General features: G+C 44.4%; 1 protein-coding gene across 3 annotated transcripts in view; it reads right to left on the minus strand.

The window, feature by feature from the left end:
• ets1 (v-ets avian erythroblastosis virus E26 oncogene homolog 1) overlaps positions 1 to 9,094 on the minus strand; it is a 52,645-nt gene extending 43,551 nt beyond the window's left edge. The window contains exons 1-3 of one of the 3 annotated variants that reach the window (XM_029681290.2): positions 8,982 to 9,094; positions 7,568 to 7,662; positions 4,666 to 4,834 (exon numbers count right to left, since the gene is read on the minus strand). In XM_029681290.2, the coding sequence (XP_029537150.1) occupies positions 4,666 to 4,834; positions 7,568 to 7,636 (238 nt within the window). In that variant the 5' untranslated portion in view covers positions 7,637 to 7,662; positions 8,982 to 9,094. The remainder of the gene's footprint in view (positions 1 to 4,665; positions 4,835 to 7,567; positions 7,663 to 8,981) is intronic. The other 2 variants (XM_029681288.2, XM_029681289.2) reach the window with 2 other exon arrangements.
• Between the last annotated feature and the right edge of the window lie 6,950 nt (positions 9,095 to 16,044).

Raw genomic sequence — 16,044 nt, forward strand, 5'->3', positions numbered from 1 at the left:
TTAGCACCCATAGCTAAAGCAAAGCTGCTCCTCGGGCACATCTGTGATGGCTGGCTGCCTCTCTTTAATCCAGACACGTAACTGGTGCACCTGCTGCTGCTACCAGAGGTTAACTGACAGCTAGCTAGCTGAAAGGACCTGCTTCTGCTGCTACCAGAGGTTAACTGACAGCTAGCTAGCTGAAAGGACCTGCTTCTGCTGCTACCAGAGGTTAACTGACAGCTAGCTAGCTGAAAGGACGTGCTGCTGCTACCAGGGGTTAACTGATAGCTAGCTAATTGAAATGACTAGGTGCTGCTACCAGGGGTTAACTGAAAGCTAGCTAATTGAAATGACTAGCTGCTGCTACCAGGGGTTAACTGAAAGCTAGCTAACTGAAATGACCTGCTGCTGCTGCTACCAGGGGTTAACTGACAGCTAGCAGTTAACCCCTGGTAGCACCAACAGGTCCTTTCAGCTAGCTAGCACTCATTTAATCCCTGGTAGCAGCAGCAGGTCCTTTCAGCTAGCTAGCTGAAAGGACCTGTTGGTGCTACCAGGGGTTAACTGAATGCTAGCTAGCTGAAAGTTTAACCTATGACCTATACTATATCCTGGGGCTTGAAGCTCACCTTCTTTTGACATCGGTCCCTCTCTTTAAGTTTTGGGTGTCATTCCTTGATTACATCATGATGACATGCCTTCCCCTGGTTTTAGATATTATTCTATTTACAAGGATGTATTACAGTATGCTTTGCTTAGAAACGGCTAGGCTGGGGAATTGTTGGTGAGCTGTTGTTTCTTTATGTGCCTTAAAATGCAACACGTTGACATGTTTATCTTTTTGTTACAATATGAAACCCAGACACTAGGGTTTGGAGGTAGTGGAGAAGCGTACTGAAATGAAAAATACTATTTTGTTACCACCAGCCAATCGGTATGGTATGACTGGATTGGCGTCCCTGTTCTTAGGTACCACTTAGCGAGTTATTGACCAGTCATTCACACACACACACACACACACACACACACACACACACACAGGGATCCTTGTTGGCCCTTGTCTCTTAGCCGTCTGGGGATGCGACAGGCTGGATGCAGTCCTGCTGAGATCACAGGCGTCCAGTAGGGACAGAACCACAGGCTGTGTATTTGTGTGCATGGTGAGTGACCGTATGTATGTTTGAGTGAGTATGCCTGTGGGTGGTTCTGGGCCTGCCTGAACATAAGTTCAGTTCTTTCTGAACAATTAACTTCGATAAAAAGGACATCTCTTTCTCCATTAGCGCCACAACGTGCCCTCCATTGTGCAGATAATTCAATCCCCCCAGGCCTTCCTCCTTCTCTCTCACAGTTAGAGAGCTCACTGATAAAGCTCCACCACCCCCTGCAGCTAAAGGAAAGCCCCTCATCTCCTCAGCTACACTACAGCCTGTTTATTAGAAGCACGTCTTCATTACAATATTGTGTTAAAATCATTAGCTGGATTGATTGGTTGACTATAAAAGCTCACTCTATTCCAAATGTGATATGATTATGATACCATTATGATTGTAACAATGACATAGTCATTACCTGTTATCGACAGTGATGCATTGTTCAGTCCTGACACACTCATAAGGGTTTAATGACAGTATGTATTACTAAGCCACACAATAGCATTTTTACAATAGTGATCTTTACCAACATTTTCCACCTTTCCAATGAGTTGGCATTAGTTGCATCACCGCTCCCAGTGATTGTACTATATGTCCTTGAAGACTGAATGTTCTGTATATGTAGTCACTGGTTAGTCACTGTAGAGGAACTGACCCCACTTACCTTTCCCAGGACTAGTCATTGCCACTACATACAGAGGCTCTCTAGAGAACAATTTTGAAGTATGCCTGATGGTATTATCAGCTATCACGACAAATACAGCCAATGTCACTACTACAACCACTCGCAAAAACATAGCCTAGCGAAGTGGGGCTGCGATGTGACCCTCTGCTCCAGAGTTGTCTCTCTTTTTTCCATTCTCCCCTCATTTTGTTTTATTGTCGGGGGAAGTGTGTGCCGGCCTGATTAGCATCGCTGTTTCCTCCTTTCCCATAACCTCCAGACCCCCGCAGGCTGCCTGTTTACTCGTAGAAAAGACGTGGCCCTCATCAGAGGCGACCCCCCCCACACACAATCTCTACCCCCTCCCCTCATTTACTCTACTCCTCCCTCCCTCCTTCTCCCCACCACCCCCAGCCCTGTGAACCCCCCTGATCTATCCTCCCCTTTCCTCCCTCCTCCCTACTATCCAGCTGTTAAATCACATAAATTAAAACCTAGGCCAATGGTCCCTGGGTTCCATATCACAGCTGTGTGTTCTAAATGGGAGTGCATGTTTAAATGTACAGTGAGATCATAGGTGCCTGGGAGTGGAAGTGGGCTTTTTACTGAATGGGAGGATACAGTAATACAATACATGCCAGAAAACTGGTGTGAATTTAATGAATGGATATGTGTGGTGTGAGCGACTACCGGAAGTAAAGTGTGTGTGTGTGTATGTATTTGTTTGTGTGTGCATTTCTGGGTTTCAGTGAGACTGTGCAGCACACACACCATGGATCTAAGTGGGCGTTTAAGATCAGACCCAGTGGTGTGAGAGTGGCCAGGTTTCTGGAAGTGGAGAAGAGCGGAGCATAGATTGGAAAGGAGACGGGTGGAAAAGAGAGGAGAGTGCGGGTGTATTGTAAACAGTACTATGGCATGGCGGATGTCAGGAAGCTGTGTGTGACAGTGGGCTCAGAGCCAACCATGCAAAGGCCCTTCAACATACAACATCCCTTCACCACATCTGCTCTCAGCTCTCTCTCACAGTTACTGTAACAGCACGCTATAAATCCAAAGTCCAACAAAGTCATCTCATGTAAACTAAAAGGGTGTTACAGTACTGAATGAGGAAGTCAGTCTTTCAAACTTTGAGTTGTGTTCCTCAATTAAAAGCAGAGAACATTTTCATTACTGGCCCCAGTGAGACTCAGTGCACATGTGCTGATATTATGTAGCGGTCATCTATGTGAAAGGGAACCAGGGCAGTTTGTATTGGCCATACACATAGTGAAACAGAAAGAGATTCTTCATACTTTGTATACTGTATTGGACATTCTAGGTGGATACTGACACACAGACAGTCATTTTCCATAATGTTAGCCTGACTCAACAGCAGTTGAGGTGGTATCTGTGTTTAATTGCATTGGTTCCATGAAAGGAAAAATGTAATGCATGTTCATTAGCAGAAATATGGCATTGATTAATCGTGCGCTGTGACTTGGGCTGTAAAATATGAAAGGGAAGCACACACAAATTTTTTCAAAGCTAAGCAAGGTGCAGGAGTGGCCTCATAAGCAGGCCAAGCTTACACACATGGTAAAGTGTGGCTTCAGGAAAGAAAGAGCACGTCTACTGGTTGCACAGTCAGCCAAAGAAGACTTCTTCACATCTATCCTTACTAGTTGATTTTCTCAGTAGGTTATTGAGATGACCTCAAATGACTATCGTTAAGAAGTCAAAATATTTTAATTTGAGAAACATATGGGTTAGATCAATGGTTTCAGGCAGTGGAGTGTGTCAAGGGTTACTGACCTGATTTTGAGATTTCAGCTCCATATACTGGGAGGCTACACAACAACATGCAAATGACACTCAGTGGGGTCACTAAACTCTAATTTCGTCTACAGGTGGTTGCATTGCGCGGACGAATGTAACGGCATTGGTTTGCATGATCACCATCATGATGGAGAGGAGGTCAACTGGAGGTCGTTTTTTTCCACTTGATAATGTTTATGTCAACAGTTTAGCGCTGGAAGCACTGGAGGCTCCAAAGGAGTGTGTCTCCAGCAACAAACATCAGCAAATCCCATCAGATCCAGCCCTGACCCAATCCCCCAGAGGATTGGGTCAGAACCAGAGGCTTGGGAAAAATATGGCCGCCCTTTGGCCCTCCTGCCTCCTGCCTCCTGTGCCCCTGCATCCAGCCTGGGTGGAGATGGAAGAAAGCTGGTGCCCGGCCTAAGCAAACCCCCCTCCCCATGGCGTGTGTCCCAGTCCCCTGAATAAATCACTCTTAAGAACGAGGGAGGCCAGAGTCAAACAGAGACAACGCACTGGGAGGAATGTTCCAGTTTAAAATAACCGGTAGGAAAAAAAGAGCGCAGGAAGAAAAATGTGGGGCATGTGGCGGTCCCTAGAGGAGGAGAGGAGGTAAAGGCCCTGGGGTCAACGTCACCATGGTCCCCAGGGAGGAGGAGACCCACAGGGGGCCCCGGGCCACTCAGCCGGCCACTGTGCATGCAGCACTCTGGAGCCAGACAGACTGCCTGGACTGGTGCATGCGTGTGTGTGTCCATGTAAGATGTGGGGATGGGGAGGTGGGTGCCTGTGTGTGAGTCACAGTTCATTTACCACACCCCTCCACATAAAGTCCTTTGTTTCCAGTGAACACATAATTCACAATGAACAATATATTTCACCCCCAATCTCATTTCCGTTTTTACCCCAATCTAGTTTCCCTTTGAGGCAATACATGTGTTCCTTTGTGAAATTTAAAAGGCATATTTTACTTTGCTTGGTTAATTTACTGTTTTAAGTGCAGTGACATGAAAAAACAGGCAAAAAACTGTGTTCTGTAGGATTTGGTCTTAGTCAGAGGCTTACTTTGGCTCCTACCTGTGGGTGCGAGGTCGTGTCCATTGGGTACCTCCTGCAGGGTGACATCCTGGGGATAGAGGGGTCTGGATGGGGGGTAGTGCTGCTGCTGCTGGGGGTGAACCACCATACCAGGGAGCTGGGTCAGTGGTCCCATAGCCACCCCTCCACTCTGCCTCTGTAAAGGCAACACACAGCAGGTTAACTCACTGGGCCTGGACATGATCTAGGGCTGGGCGATATTGCCAAAGTATAATATCACAATATGTTTCTTATTTTAGATGATATGGAGGTATTTGGTGGTATTTTATGTTTCTGAATAATATACGTTTTAAATCTGTTTTATGAGTAGTGCATAATCCGAGGATGGCAACAAATTAATTATAAGTGGTTTTAATGGGCTTTCTCCATTCCAATTGTTTTATACTCATCCAAACTAGGACAAAACTAAGATTGAAGTACTCAAATTCTTAGATTTTTCATTTATGTAGCAGTGTACTAAATCACCTTTTTAGATGGTATTATAAAAATCCATACCAGTATACCTTAAAATACGATGTATGGCCCAGCCCTAACCTGGTTCCTACAGCAACAGCAAGGCACAGATGCAGTATACAGTATCTCAACCTCACATCTTGTTTACTTTCAAACTGTGTTAACTTGCTGTACATAATGTGATACAACAGTTTACTGACTTACTGCGAGAACGTCAACGAGCTTGATTGTAAGGGGAGAAGAGACCAAGCTAGAGTTTTAAAAATACTATTTTGGAGTGGAGCTGGCTGGTTTTGTTTTATGCTTCCCGTATAGATACAATGAAGGCTAAATTTGATTCAATAGGTTTATCTTTATTTTCATCCTGTTTATCACATGTGAGATTGGACTGAGGGGAGATCCAAAGTGAATGAGTAGTTGGGGGGAGGACCAGACATGAATACTGTATGTAATGTGGATACACAATATATCAGGTGAGTAGATAACGGTCAGGACTATTCTGAGAAAAACGTCCATTGACTCAAAATCACACTAAGCAAGCACATGGAACATGATGCAGTTCTGATGCAGTACTTCAAGATATGGGTGTTCACACTCTGAAAGTGACATTTGATGCATACCTGGCAGGGATGTGATGACCAGTAGCAAGAAGCATAGGAGCCTCTCCAGTATCAGTTTCCATCTATCACCTCACCATAGGGACAATAGTGGTGGCTCCTGTCACCTCACCACTTAACTGACTACTGTCTGGTCGATCTTCACTACAGGCCTGGTTAGGAGCAGAGACCTCAGATCAGGGTACCTGACTGACTGCCCATCTGATAATGACTCTTGTTAAAGCGATGCTGGGTTTATCAGTAGGCTGTCAGCTTTACAGCCAGCTAATAGTGAGTGAGAGGGGACTAGGGAGCCTAATCTAGTGAAGTCTCTAGGGGGTACGTGGGCCGATGACAGCACTATCAGTTCAGTCTGGCAGGGAGAGGGGAGTGATAGCCAGCGGAAGTGGGGCAGTCATATCGGCACTGTAAAGCAGAGGAGTTTGGGGCACCTTAATTGGGGAGGATGGGCTCGTGGTAACAGCTGGAGCGGAATAAGCGGAATGGTATGAAATACATTGAACACACTGTTTCCATTTGTTTGATGCCATTCCATTTGCTCTGTTGTAGCCATTATTATGAGCCGTCCTCCCCTCAGCAGCCTCCACTGCTGTAAAGTGATATTGGAGGTCCAGCAAAAGTAGGTTGCTTGGAGTTCTCCATTCCTTTTGTGGATGATCCTTTGAGGTCACACATCTGATTTATAAAAGTAGGAGAGTCAGGGGCAATTTATTTATTTTTATTTATTTTTTTTTTTATTTTTTATTTATTTTATTCTTATATTAACAAATTCTTATTTTCAATGACGGCCTAGGAACAGTGGGTTAACTGGCTTGTTACAGGACATGGTCACAAAACATGGAAACCTCTTCCATTTCCTTCACATAAACACCCTCTTTGCATCCAGAATAACATGGAAAATTACCAAGGAAGAGGGCAGGGGAATCAGAGGCCTTTTCTCTACTAATACATGTCAATTCATAGGAAAAGCAGTGGCAACCCAGGTTCATCTTTCGAACACGTCTGGCCTCGGGTACAGTAATCTCAATTTCAAAGGCAAACAGAACCACCTGAGCCAATTAGAGGCGAGGGAGCTTTATCCCTCCATGTTTTGTACCAGAGCCAGGTTGGGTTGATATTTGCATGTGACCTCGTCCTCTTTGTCTAACGGGGCTGCATTCTGCATACAAATGGCAACATTTCTGCCAACGCTTGTCAACCTTCACCTTTCAGAGCCCAAATGTCCCTGATTCCTGTGATCTGACAGACTGTATTCATATGGTCCTTTCATTTGGATGGTGTTAAAAAGGCTGTTTACAAATAGCCTGCTCTATAGCACATCAAGATGGCATTACGTGGTAAAGTGTTGTGTTGTTCTGTGGGGCTGCTCTGCATGGCTCTAAATAGACTCAGTGATGGTTAGGCCACACTTTAAGATATTTACTGCCGACATGGTTAGGAGGTAATAATTGTTTTGTAGAGAAGGTTGTGCAATCCAGAGGTGATTGAAACTATAGTCTATTTTTTATTTCACATCAGCCTCCGAAGACAATGTCGACCTCTGGTCCATAGTGGTCTAGAATGAAGAACTGATGGTGGATTTTTTTTAACAACAAATTGTGTCAATTTTTTTATAGTAAATCTAACAACACCCCAGTGTTGAACTAAGTTGACATGGACAGTCCGTATTGCGGTAGCTAGATTGATGGAATCCAGAGGTACTCTGCTAACACACTCTGCCTACACTATGGCGTGTGGTAGGTAGCTAGTCCATCCACAGGTTGTAACAGCAGTGTGATTTATGGTGGTTGGGGTCTTACCATCGCCCCCAGACGGTCACAGGGGTGAAGGGTCGGGTAGGAGGAAACTGGATCCATGTAGTAACTCATCCTGGGGTTTGGATGGAGCAGCAGGCCTGTGGAAGGGATCAGCATACAAACAGCCGGGCGGGGCCCCTATCAATCACGCACTGTTTACACTGTGTTTGTGTGTGACTACAATAACCTGCCACCACAGGTCAACATAGAGTGGCACCACCCCACACTACCCTGTGTAACATCTGATGCAGACATCCCAAACAACATTGTTAGAATTCTTCCTTTTTGCAATGTTGCCTTTAAATGACATAATCACTTGATGGAAAAGGTTTTAGAAATAGAGGATCTTTAATGAACAAGAACTTCCCCCCCAAATGTAAAATTTGCACGGACAATGCAATAACAGATACTAAATTCTAGCCTACAACATTCCAGTCAAAATTATAATGAATTCAGTTGCTATTGTCTCTCCATATTTGGATATTTATATTAGGCAGATTTTTTCAATATTCAGAATTGAACATGTTTAGTCACACTGTCTCCAGTGTTGATAGGTGATCACTTAACTGACTTGCCTAGTTAAATAAAGGTTCAATTTGCCTGATGTTCCACCCCTCCTTCCCCCCTTGTCCTCTCTCTCTCCCCCTCCCTCCCACTCTCCTTGCTTCCCTCCCACTCATTTTGGGAATCTCTTTATCAAGTGTTTACTAACAGCAACATCCACAGACAGGGGGAGAAGAAACCCAGCTGAGAGGAGAGCTTTTCCAGGGGAGCTGACTGACTACTGGGCAGGGACAAGTAGCCTAGCATGTAGACCTCATTTAGCACACATAACAAAGACTTTATAACTTTCAAGTGATAACTAGTGTAATTGACTACTAAGAGAAAAATAGGTTATCTGTCTATCACAAAATTACATTAGGACACAAATACTTTGCAGTTCATTGTGAGGTACTACATTTTGTAAATATATTTTCAAAAAAACAATTGTCTTAATATTAAAAATACATATAATTTGACTTTACGACTGTGTTTGGAAATATAAACATGTTTTCCAAATGACTGGGTCAGTGGCCAATGGTACAGCAGAGAATCCAAACAGATACGCACGTGATAATGCTATTGCATATGAATGCACATATACCAAAAATATTATTAAGCTGTAATATTTCTCTTGTAACTATTTTGATGTACGTTTGAATAAAGAAAAACGAGGACTTCTCCGTTTCATTCAAAATGCAACAGATTGTACTGTTCATGCACGCTCCAACAGCATTCCTCACGGGAAGCGCAACAGCACTTCAAAGCGAGCTTTACAACACGACACATCAAATTCCTATTTATGTGTAACCATTATTATTTTCTACCAACATATATCTACTGGATTTGTAAAATTGGTAAGAGTATATAACCTTACCGTGTGTTGTGAGTGAAACTTCTTGCAGGCTGGTTGAGTGGTGCGCTCTGCACGCTACTTGGCTGTGACAGTTCAGCGATAGACAATGCACTGATGCTGTACCTGGGCTTGCCGTGAGTCCAAGGAGGAAGGACAATGCACTTGCCGGATTTAAGTCCCACCCTCGAATCCTACCGAGACCCAGTCAAAATCATTTTGGGGTTTTCCATACATTCGCTAAGTAACCGAACTGCTGTTATCCAAATAGAAAAACGTATAATTGTTTCGTGATGCATCTGGGTTTTCATTATCAACCCTATACAGGTTTGTCAATCGTGGACTTTACAAGTCAACTTGTATTCTTACTATCAAGCCAATGATTTGATCAGCTTGGTTGGTTTTGCACGTGTAGTTGGAACTTGGAATTATGAAATTCATTTTTATTTCCAGTTTAGGTTGTCATAAGTAGGATGAGGAGACAGGAACATACCAAAGCAAGAGTTAAAGGGAAGCCAACTGAGCTAATAAGGGTGACAATGGATAGGCTTCCTGTGTGGCCTGGAATAAGCCAGCATTTATGTGCACACAGGCCACACAGAATCACATCGGGGAAGAGTCAAGCCAGGGTGAGACCAAGGGAGTGGTCAGTCAGTTGTTAGAACATACAGGCCAAGGACTTTTTCTATCCTGCCTGGTGTCAGGAAGCATGTGCTCGTCAACAGTGTGTCACCACCAAGGTGTCGCAAACAGCACATGTCGTTGTGGCTCATGGCTGCCTCCGGGTCACTAAAGGATGCCCTTTAATATTTGTCATCTATTTGCCCCTCCAGAGCTCTCTAGTGGCTGGTGCCTCAGCGCCGTTCAGCCCCCTCCCAGGCCATGCATGTGTGACGCTGATTAGAGCCCTGACGGAAACCTCAGCCACTCGTCTGCGAAATGAGAAGAGGTGATTCCACGCTCTGTGAAATCTACAAGCCCTCTGTGTCTGATAGGGTGCTGCTATACACAGGTAACAACAGGAGATGTATCTATTCATTTGGTTATTAACTGTACTATATGTATTTGTCTATCTGTAAAAACACCACGGTGAGGAGGGAAAATCAGGGTTTTATCAGCTCAACACTTGCGACTCATCTGAAACACCTTTGTTCTCCTGACCCTGGTTCTCTTGACCCTGGTACAACATTTGTTTGAATTAGAAAGTGCACGGTCCAAGCCCCTGGCAGTGGCTGCCACTTTAAAGAAATATCTTGGGGGTGCTTTCAAGTCCAAGGTGAGAGGTGTAAAAAAGTGCTGTAGACAAGGAGCCCAGTGGCAAGCTGGGCTGGGGTGGGCGGCCTGTACTTTCTCAGCTCCCCGTTTGAAGCCCTGACGCGGGCCTCTCACCCCCCTTTTCTCCCTTGGCCCCCTTAGGGCACACATGGGCAACACGTCAGGGGCAAAAGGGGAGGGGATGAGTTATTGCCATGCGGAGAGAGGAAATCAGGCTCGCCCCTCTGATGAGCTAAATTTAATAAAGGGGAGGAATGCGATCCAGATCTCTTCTGATGCCCTCTCAATGCTGTTTCAATTATCGACGTTGGGAGTTCAAAGGGGAGGCCCCGATACACTTCTGCTCCACATGAAGCAGCTCTCATCACTTGGCCTCATGCCTTTCACCTCCCCATTATTGTGCCACCTTTTTCCGCTCAGTCACTCTCTCTCCGTCTTTCCTTCTCTCTTTGGCTCAACTGCAGTCATGCTTTACATTAAACAGATAGTGAGCACCCTGCCATCGCCACCAGTAAACCCCATCATTCAGTGGGAAATGTTTTATTGCCAAATGTACTTTCACCAAAGTCATGGTGTTACTTGACATTCACAGTTTCCCTCTTGATTTTTGTCTCTGTGAAACTACAGATATGCAGTGCCTTCGGAAAGTACTCAAACCCCTTGACTTTTTTCACATTATGTTTGGTTACAGCCTTATTCTAAAATTGATTAAATAGTTTTTCCCTCGTCAATCTATCTATACACTATACTGGCAAAGCAAAAACAGTTTTGTCAAAATGTTTGCAATACAATTTTTAAATAAATTAAATTTTACATTTACATAATTATTCAGACCCTTTACTCAGTACTTTCTTGAAGCACATTTTCAGCGATTACAGCCTTGAGTCTTCTTGGGTATGACGCTACAAGCTTGGCACAACTGTATTTGGGGAGATTCTCCCATTCTTGTCTGCAGATCCTCTCAAGCTCTGTAAGGTTGGATTGGGAGTGTTGCTGCTCAGCTATTTTCAGGTCTCGCTAGAGATTATGGAGGCCACTGTGTTCTTGGGGATCTTCAATGCTGCAGAAATGTTTTGGTACCCTTCCCCAGATCTGTACCTTGACATAATCCTGTCTCAGAACTCTATAGACAATTCCCGCTACCTCATGGCTTGGTTTTTGCTCTGACATGCACTGTCAACTGTGGGACCTTATATAGACAGGTGTGTGCCTTTCCAAATCATGTCCAATCAATTGGATTGAGCACAGGTGGACTCCAATCAAGTTATAGAAACATCTCAAGGATGATCAATGGAAACAGGATGTACCTGAGCTCAATTTCGAGTCTCATAGCAAAGGGTCTGAATACTTATATAAATAAGGTTTTTCTGTTTTTTATTTGTGATACATGTGCAAAAATGTCTAAAAACCTGTTATTGCTTTGTCAATATGGGTTATTGTGTGTAGATTGCTTAGGAAATTGTTTTATTTAATCCATTTTAGAATAAGGCTGTAACGTAACAAAATGTGGAAAAAGTAATGAGGTCTGAGTACTTTCCAAAGGCACTGTATGTACTTTTGTTATTTATTTCACTTGTTATTTATTTCACACTGTTTTACTTTAGGCATCAGGAGAGTTCTGCAGGTCTCAGTCCTCAATGAATTGACATAGGGTTGGCATGGTATAGTTGGCACGCTTCGATTTTGGGGTGAACTATTGTGTTTAAACTGAGGTAAAAAGTAAGAGCAGTACTTCCCAGGGTTCCTTCCCATGGATCAGATAAGCCAGAAGAACATCAGAAATCATTCAGAATATCATTAAGAAGATCTCTGTCAGTCCTGTTCTCATCTCTCATTGACAATATGCGTCTGTCATTCCAATTCCCAATATTGTTTTAATCAACACCCTCCCCCTCTCCCCAACGGTGTCCTGTGGTGTGTTGAGTGGGTGCAGACCATGAAACCTTTGTCTCACTTTCTCATTTTTGGATCTTCTAAAGATAGCACTGACAGGTGATATTAATGGTCTTTTATTAGCAGTGTTCTGATTGCTTTAGGTTGGGCTGCGTTCATCCCTTTCTACGGAGAGTGAGAATGGGGAGTTCTCCTCCCACTCCCCTCACACAGGAGATGGCCACTCTCTTTGATATGATGCCCGAATCCTTTCCTTTCCCCCCCGAAGAAACTGGCCCGCAGATGTTGCTACGCCGACTACAAAGAAGAAGCTCTTTATGAGGAGAACGTCTATTTTGGTCCCTGTGTGTTTCTGTTTCCGAGATGTGGTGCTTTGAGAGGTAGAGGCCTGATCTTTTAGCTCAAGACTTGTTTTATTCCTTGCCGAGATATTTTTTTATTAAATCCCCAATTCAAATTACTGAAGTGAGGATGTCATATTGTATTACATTATTCATGTGCCATCACTGTGGTAGAGTTTTAGGTCGTTGAAAAGGCTAAGAAGCTATACTGACATTGGGGAAAAGAAAGTGTGAAACACTGGAGTACTAAACTCAATGAATACTAAAGTCATAGAAAGGCTCTCTGTATTGGTTCGAGTGTGTTTCTACAGAAGTGGCAGTGGTTAGGTAGGTTAGGTCTCACTCTGACCCAAAGAACTGTGAGTTTGTTGCAGTCTGACTGTGAAGCAGAGGTCTTGGGAGATATATTATCTTTAATTAAGGCACCAATCCCTTTGGCAAGTTGTCTAAACAGGCCTAAATAGGCCTACTAAATCAGACTAACATCCTCAGTATTTGATGGTTTGGGAGCGTGCAATCGCTCCAGATGGTTCATGTTTCTGGAGTGATTCATGAGGGATGGCCCAGGACAGGGATCTTCTGTTTAAGCATTGCCTTGACAGACCTGGTTCCACAGAATCACATGCTGAATCCACCCCCCCCCCCCCCCTCTCTCAGCCCTTAGTCGGGGACTGTGTTGCTGAGTTCAATCTAAAGAGCATTTTCCCCTGCATTTGACTGTTGCTCATCTCAGCTCACAAGTTGTTGTCTTGAAATATCTATGGGGTCATGACACTGTCACAGTACTATTAAAACAAATGCATCCCATTTCACCTCTTGAGTAAAGGGGACAGAAAGTAAAAGTATTTTTAATGCCCCTTGAAAACTTTGGTAGAAGAGCAATGCAAATGCATTTTTTGAGGTTGTGGCACGTATACAGAGTTTGATTTTGACCCAATGGAATGTTTGTTCTTGGCATTTTAATTCAAGATCAGCAAATGTACCAACTAACTGCAAGTTGCAACACAGGGACTGAAATCATCCCCTCCATATGTCTCTTCTGAAATACAACAGTGTGCTAAAACATTTCAGAGTTAACTGACTGCCTTAAACGTAGTTTTAGCTCAAGAAGCAGAAAATAAAGATGAAAGAAGGGGAGAGAGGGGGAAAGGAGGAAAGAGGAGGAAGAACAAGATGCTGAGTCCAGCGTGCCCTTGATAAGCTGCTGGCAGAGCTCCAAAACGAACACCCACGCAGCCCCCTCCTCTCCTCTGTCCAGTCCCAGCCTGGGCCCCGGTCCCAGCACCGGCACTAACTATTCCTCTTCATTAGCCGCCTAGAACGAGATGCTTGTCATGTAATTAGAAGAGGGGTTTTCTGAATGCTTGTGAAACATATACTGTCATTAGAGACGTGAGAGAAAGCTGGTGAAGAGAGAAGAAGGTAAGAGAGCAAGGAGAGGCAACGACTTCGGCAGAAGTTGTGACAGGGGTCAGCTGGAGTGGCTTGCCTGCTTGGTAAAGAGGGAGATGACAGTGTAAAACAGCCTCCCTTGTGACCCTCTCTTCGGTGTGTTTTGGATAATCAGTAACTCCATCCTAGTCCCGTTGTGTTAGCTCTGATAGCAACATAAGTGACACAAGTAGATCTGCCAGGCTCACTCAGCTCATCTATGCTGTGATCTGTGAAGGTGCAGCGAGGCTTATCAACGGCAGGGCGATGAGAGGGAAGATGTTGATGCTTGTCAGTGAGTGATTTTCACCAGGGTCTGGGTAGTGTCCAGTCCAGAGCCTATGCTTTCTTCCAGTCTGCCCTGGGAAAGACATCGCTCCTGCCACCCCTCACTCATACGCTCCCTTATTCTTACCAGGCCTTGGTTTCATTAACATATCTGAAGGGATGTAAACTTAGCTCTACAACCCCCCCATAATACTATAGGTACTCCAGCTGCTACAACGATGGAGGCCTGCTAATGCTCACCCTGAGAACAGCAGAAGCCCCTAACCCATGGTTCCCTCTTCCCTTCCCTCCGCCCCCTCCCTCCCTCCCTCCACCAGGTCGGGCTGAGAGAAGTGTTTATAGAGCCAGAGCCTATAATTAATGACAGGATAGGTCATTTGAGTCCTCGTTCTGTTCTGTGGAGGTAGATAGATACAGCCAGGGGGTTAGATTACAACTGCTTAAATAATACCCCCCCCCATCCCCTCTCCATCTCGCCCCTTTTCACTCACACTCAGTCTTATCCCAACATAACCGTCCTCTGGAGAAGTGTTTCTCACTAGCTTTCCTCCTGACTATCCCACTTGGCTCCCATGCCCCCCTAACCCCCACCCCATTTCCACCCCGCCCCCTTACTGTGCAGCGCAGGAGATATTTTTAGCCCAGAGTTGATGTTTTAAGGATGTACAGTACATCCTGTGCCATGATTCTCTCTGTGAGGAAACGGGATGCTCTCTGTCTTCCCCCATTCTACTTTCCATCCTTCCCTCACATTCTCTCTCCCTCCACCCCTCTCTTTGCTTAGCCCCCCCCCCTCTCTCTATTTGTCTCTCTTTCTCTTAATTCAGTTCAAAGAGGCTTTATTGGCATGGGAAACATGTTTACATTGCCAAAGCAAGTGAAATAAACAATAAATAAAAGTGAGAAGAAACACAAAATAACATTAAACGAATGTACAGTCTTGCATTCATAAAGGTTTCAAAAGGATAACGACATTTCAAATGTTATATTATCAGCTATGTACAGTGTTTTGACATCTTGCAAATAGTTGTTGTCACAGCTAGGAGTGGAGGGTGCGGAGTCAGGCGCAGAGAGCAGAGGATTCATAGAAAACCAACTTTATTTTGGTGAACGGGTAAGTGATCAACACCAACACAACAGGCGAACAAAATATGACCGACCCAAAACAGGACACCAAAAAGGTCAGAGAACATACTACACGCAACCATCCACAGACAAACAGAAAACAAGCCCGCACAAAAGCAGGCGGGCCTAACCCGACTTAAATAGCCCTAAAACAAATCTCAAACAAGGAACAGGTGAAATCAATACAGACATAACCAACAGAAAAGGAAAAAGGGATCGGTGGTAGCTAGTAGACCGGTGACGACGACCGCCTGAACAGGCAGGGGAGCCACCTTCGGTGGAAGTCGTGACAATTGTGGTATTAATAGTAAGGGAAGATAAGTAAACAGATTCATATTGGTTGTATTTACAATGTTGTTTGTACTCCACTGGTAGTCCTGTTTTCATGCTAAAGGGTCACAAATCTTGCTGCTGTGATTGCACATTGTGTTATCTTAACTAATAGATATGGGAGTTTATCGATGTTTGATTTGTTTTCAACTTCTTTGTTGGTCTGTGTGATCTGTCAGAAATATGTGTCTCTAATATGGTCATAACTTTGTCAGGAAGTTTTTTATTTACCTAGGCAAGTCAGTTAAGAACACATTCTTATTTTCAATGATGGCCTAGGAACAGTGGGTTAACTGCCTGTTCAGGGGCAGAACGACAGATTTGTACCTTGTCAGCTGGGGGGTTTGAACTTGCAACCTTCCGGTTACTAGTCCAACGCTCTAACCACTAGGTGACCCTGCCGC

Source organism: Oncorhynchus nerka, linkage group LG14 (assembly GCF_034236695.1).
Source record: "Oncorhynchus nerka isolate Pitt River linkage group LG14, Oner_Uvic_2.0, whole genome shotgun sequence".
NCBI classification, from domain to species: domain Eukaryota; kingdom Metazoa; phylum Chordata; class Actinopteri; order Salmoniformes; family Salmonidae; genus Oncorhynchus; species Oncorhynchus nerka.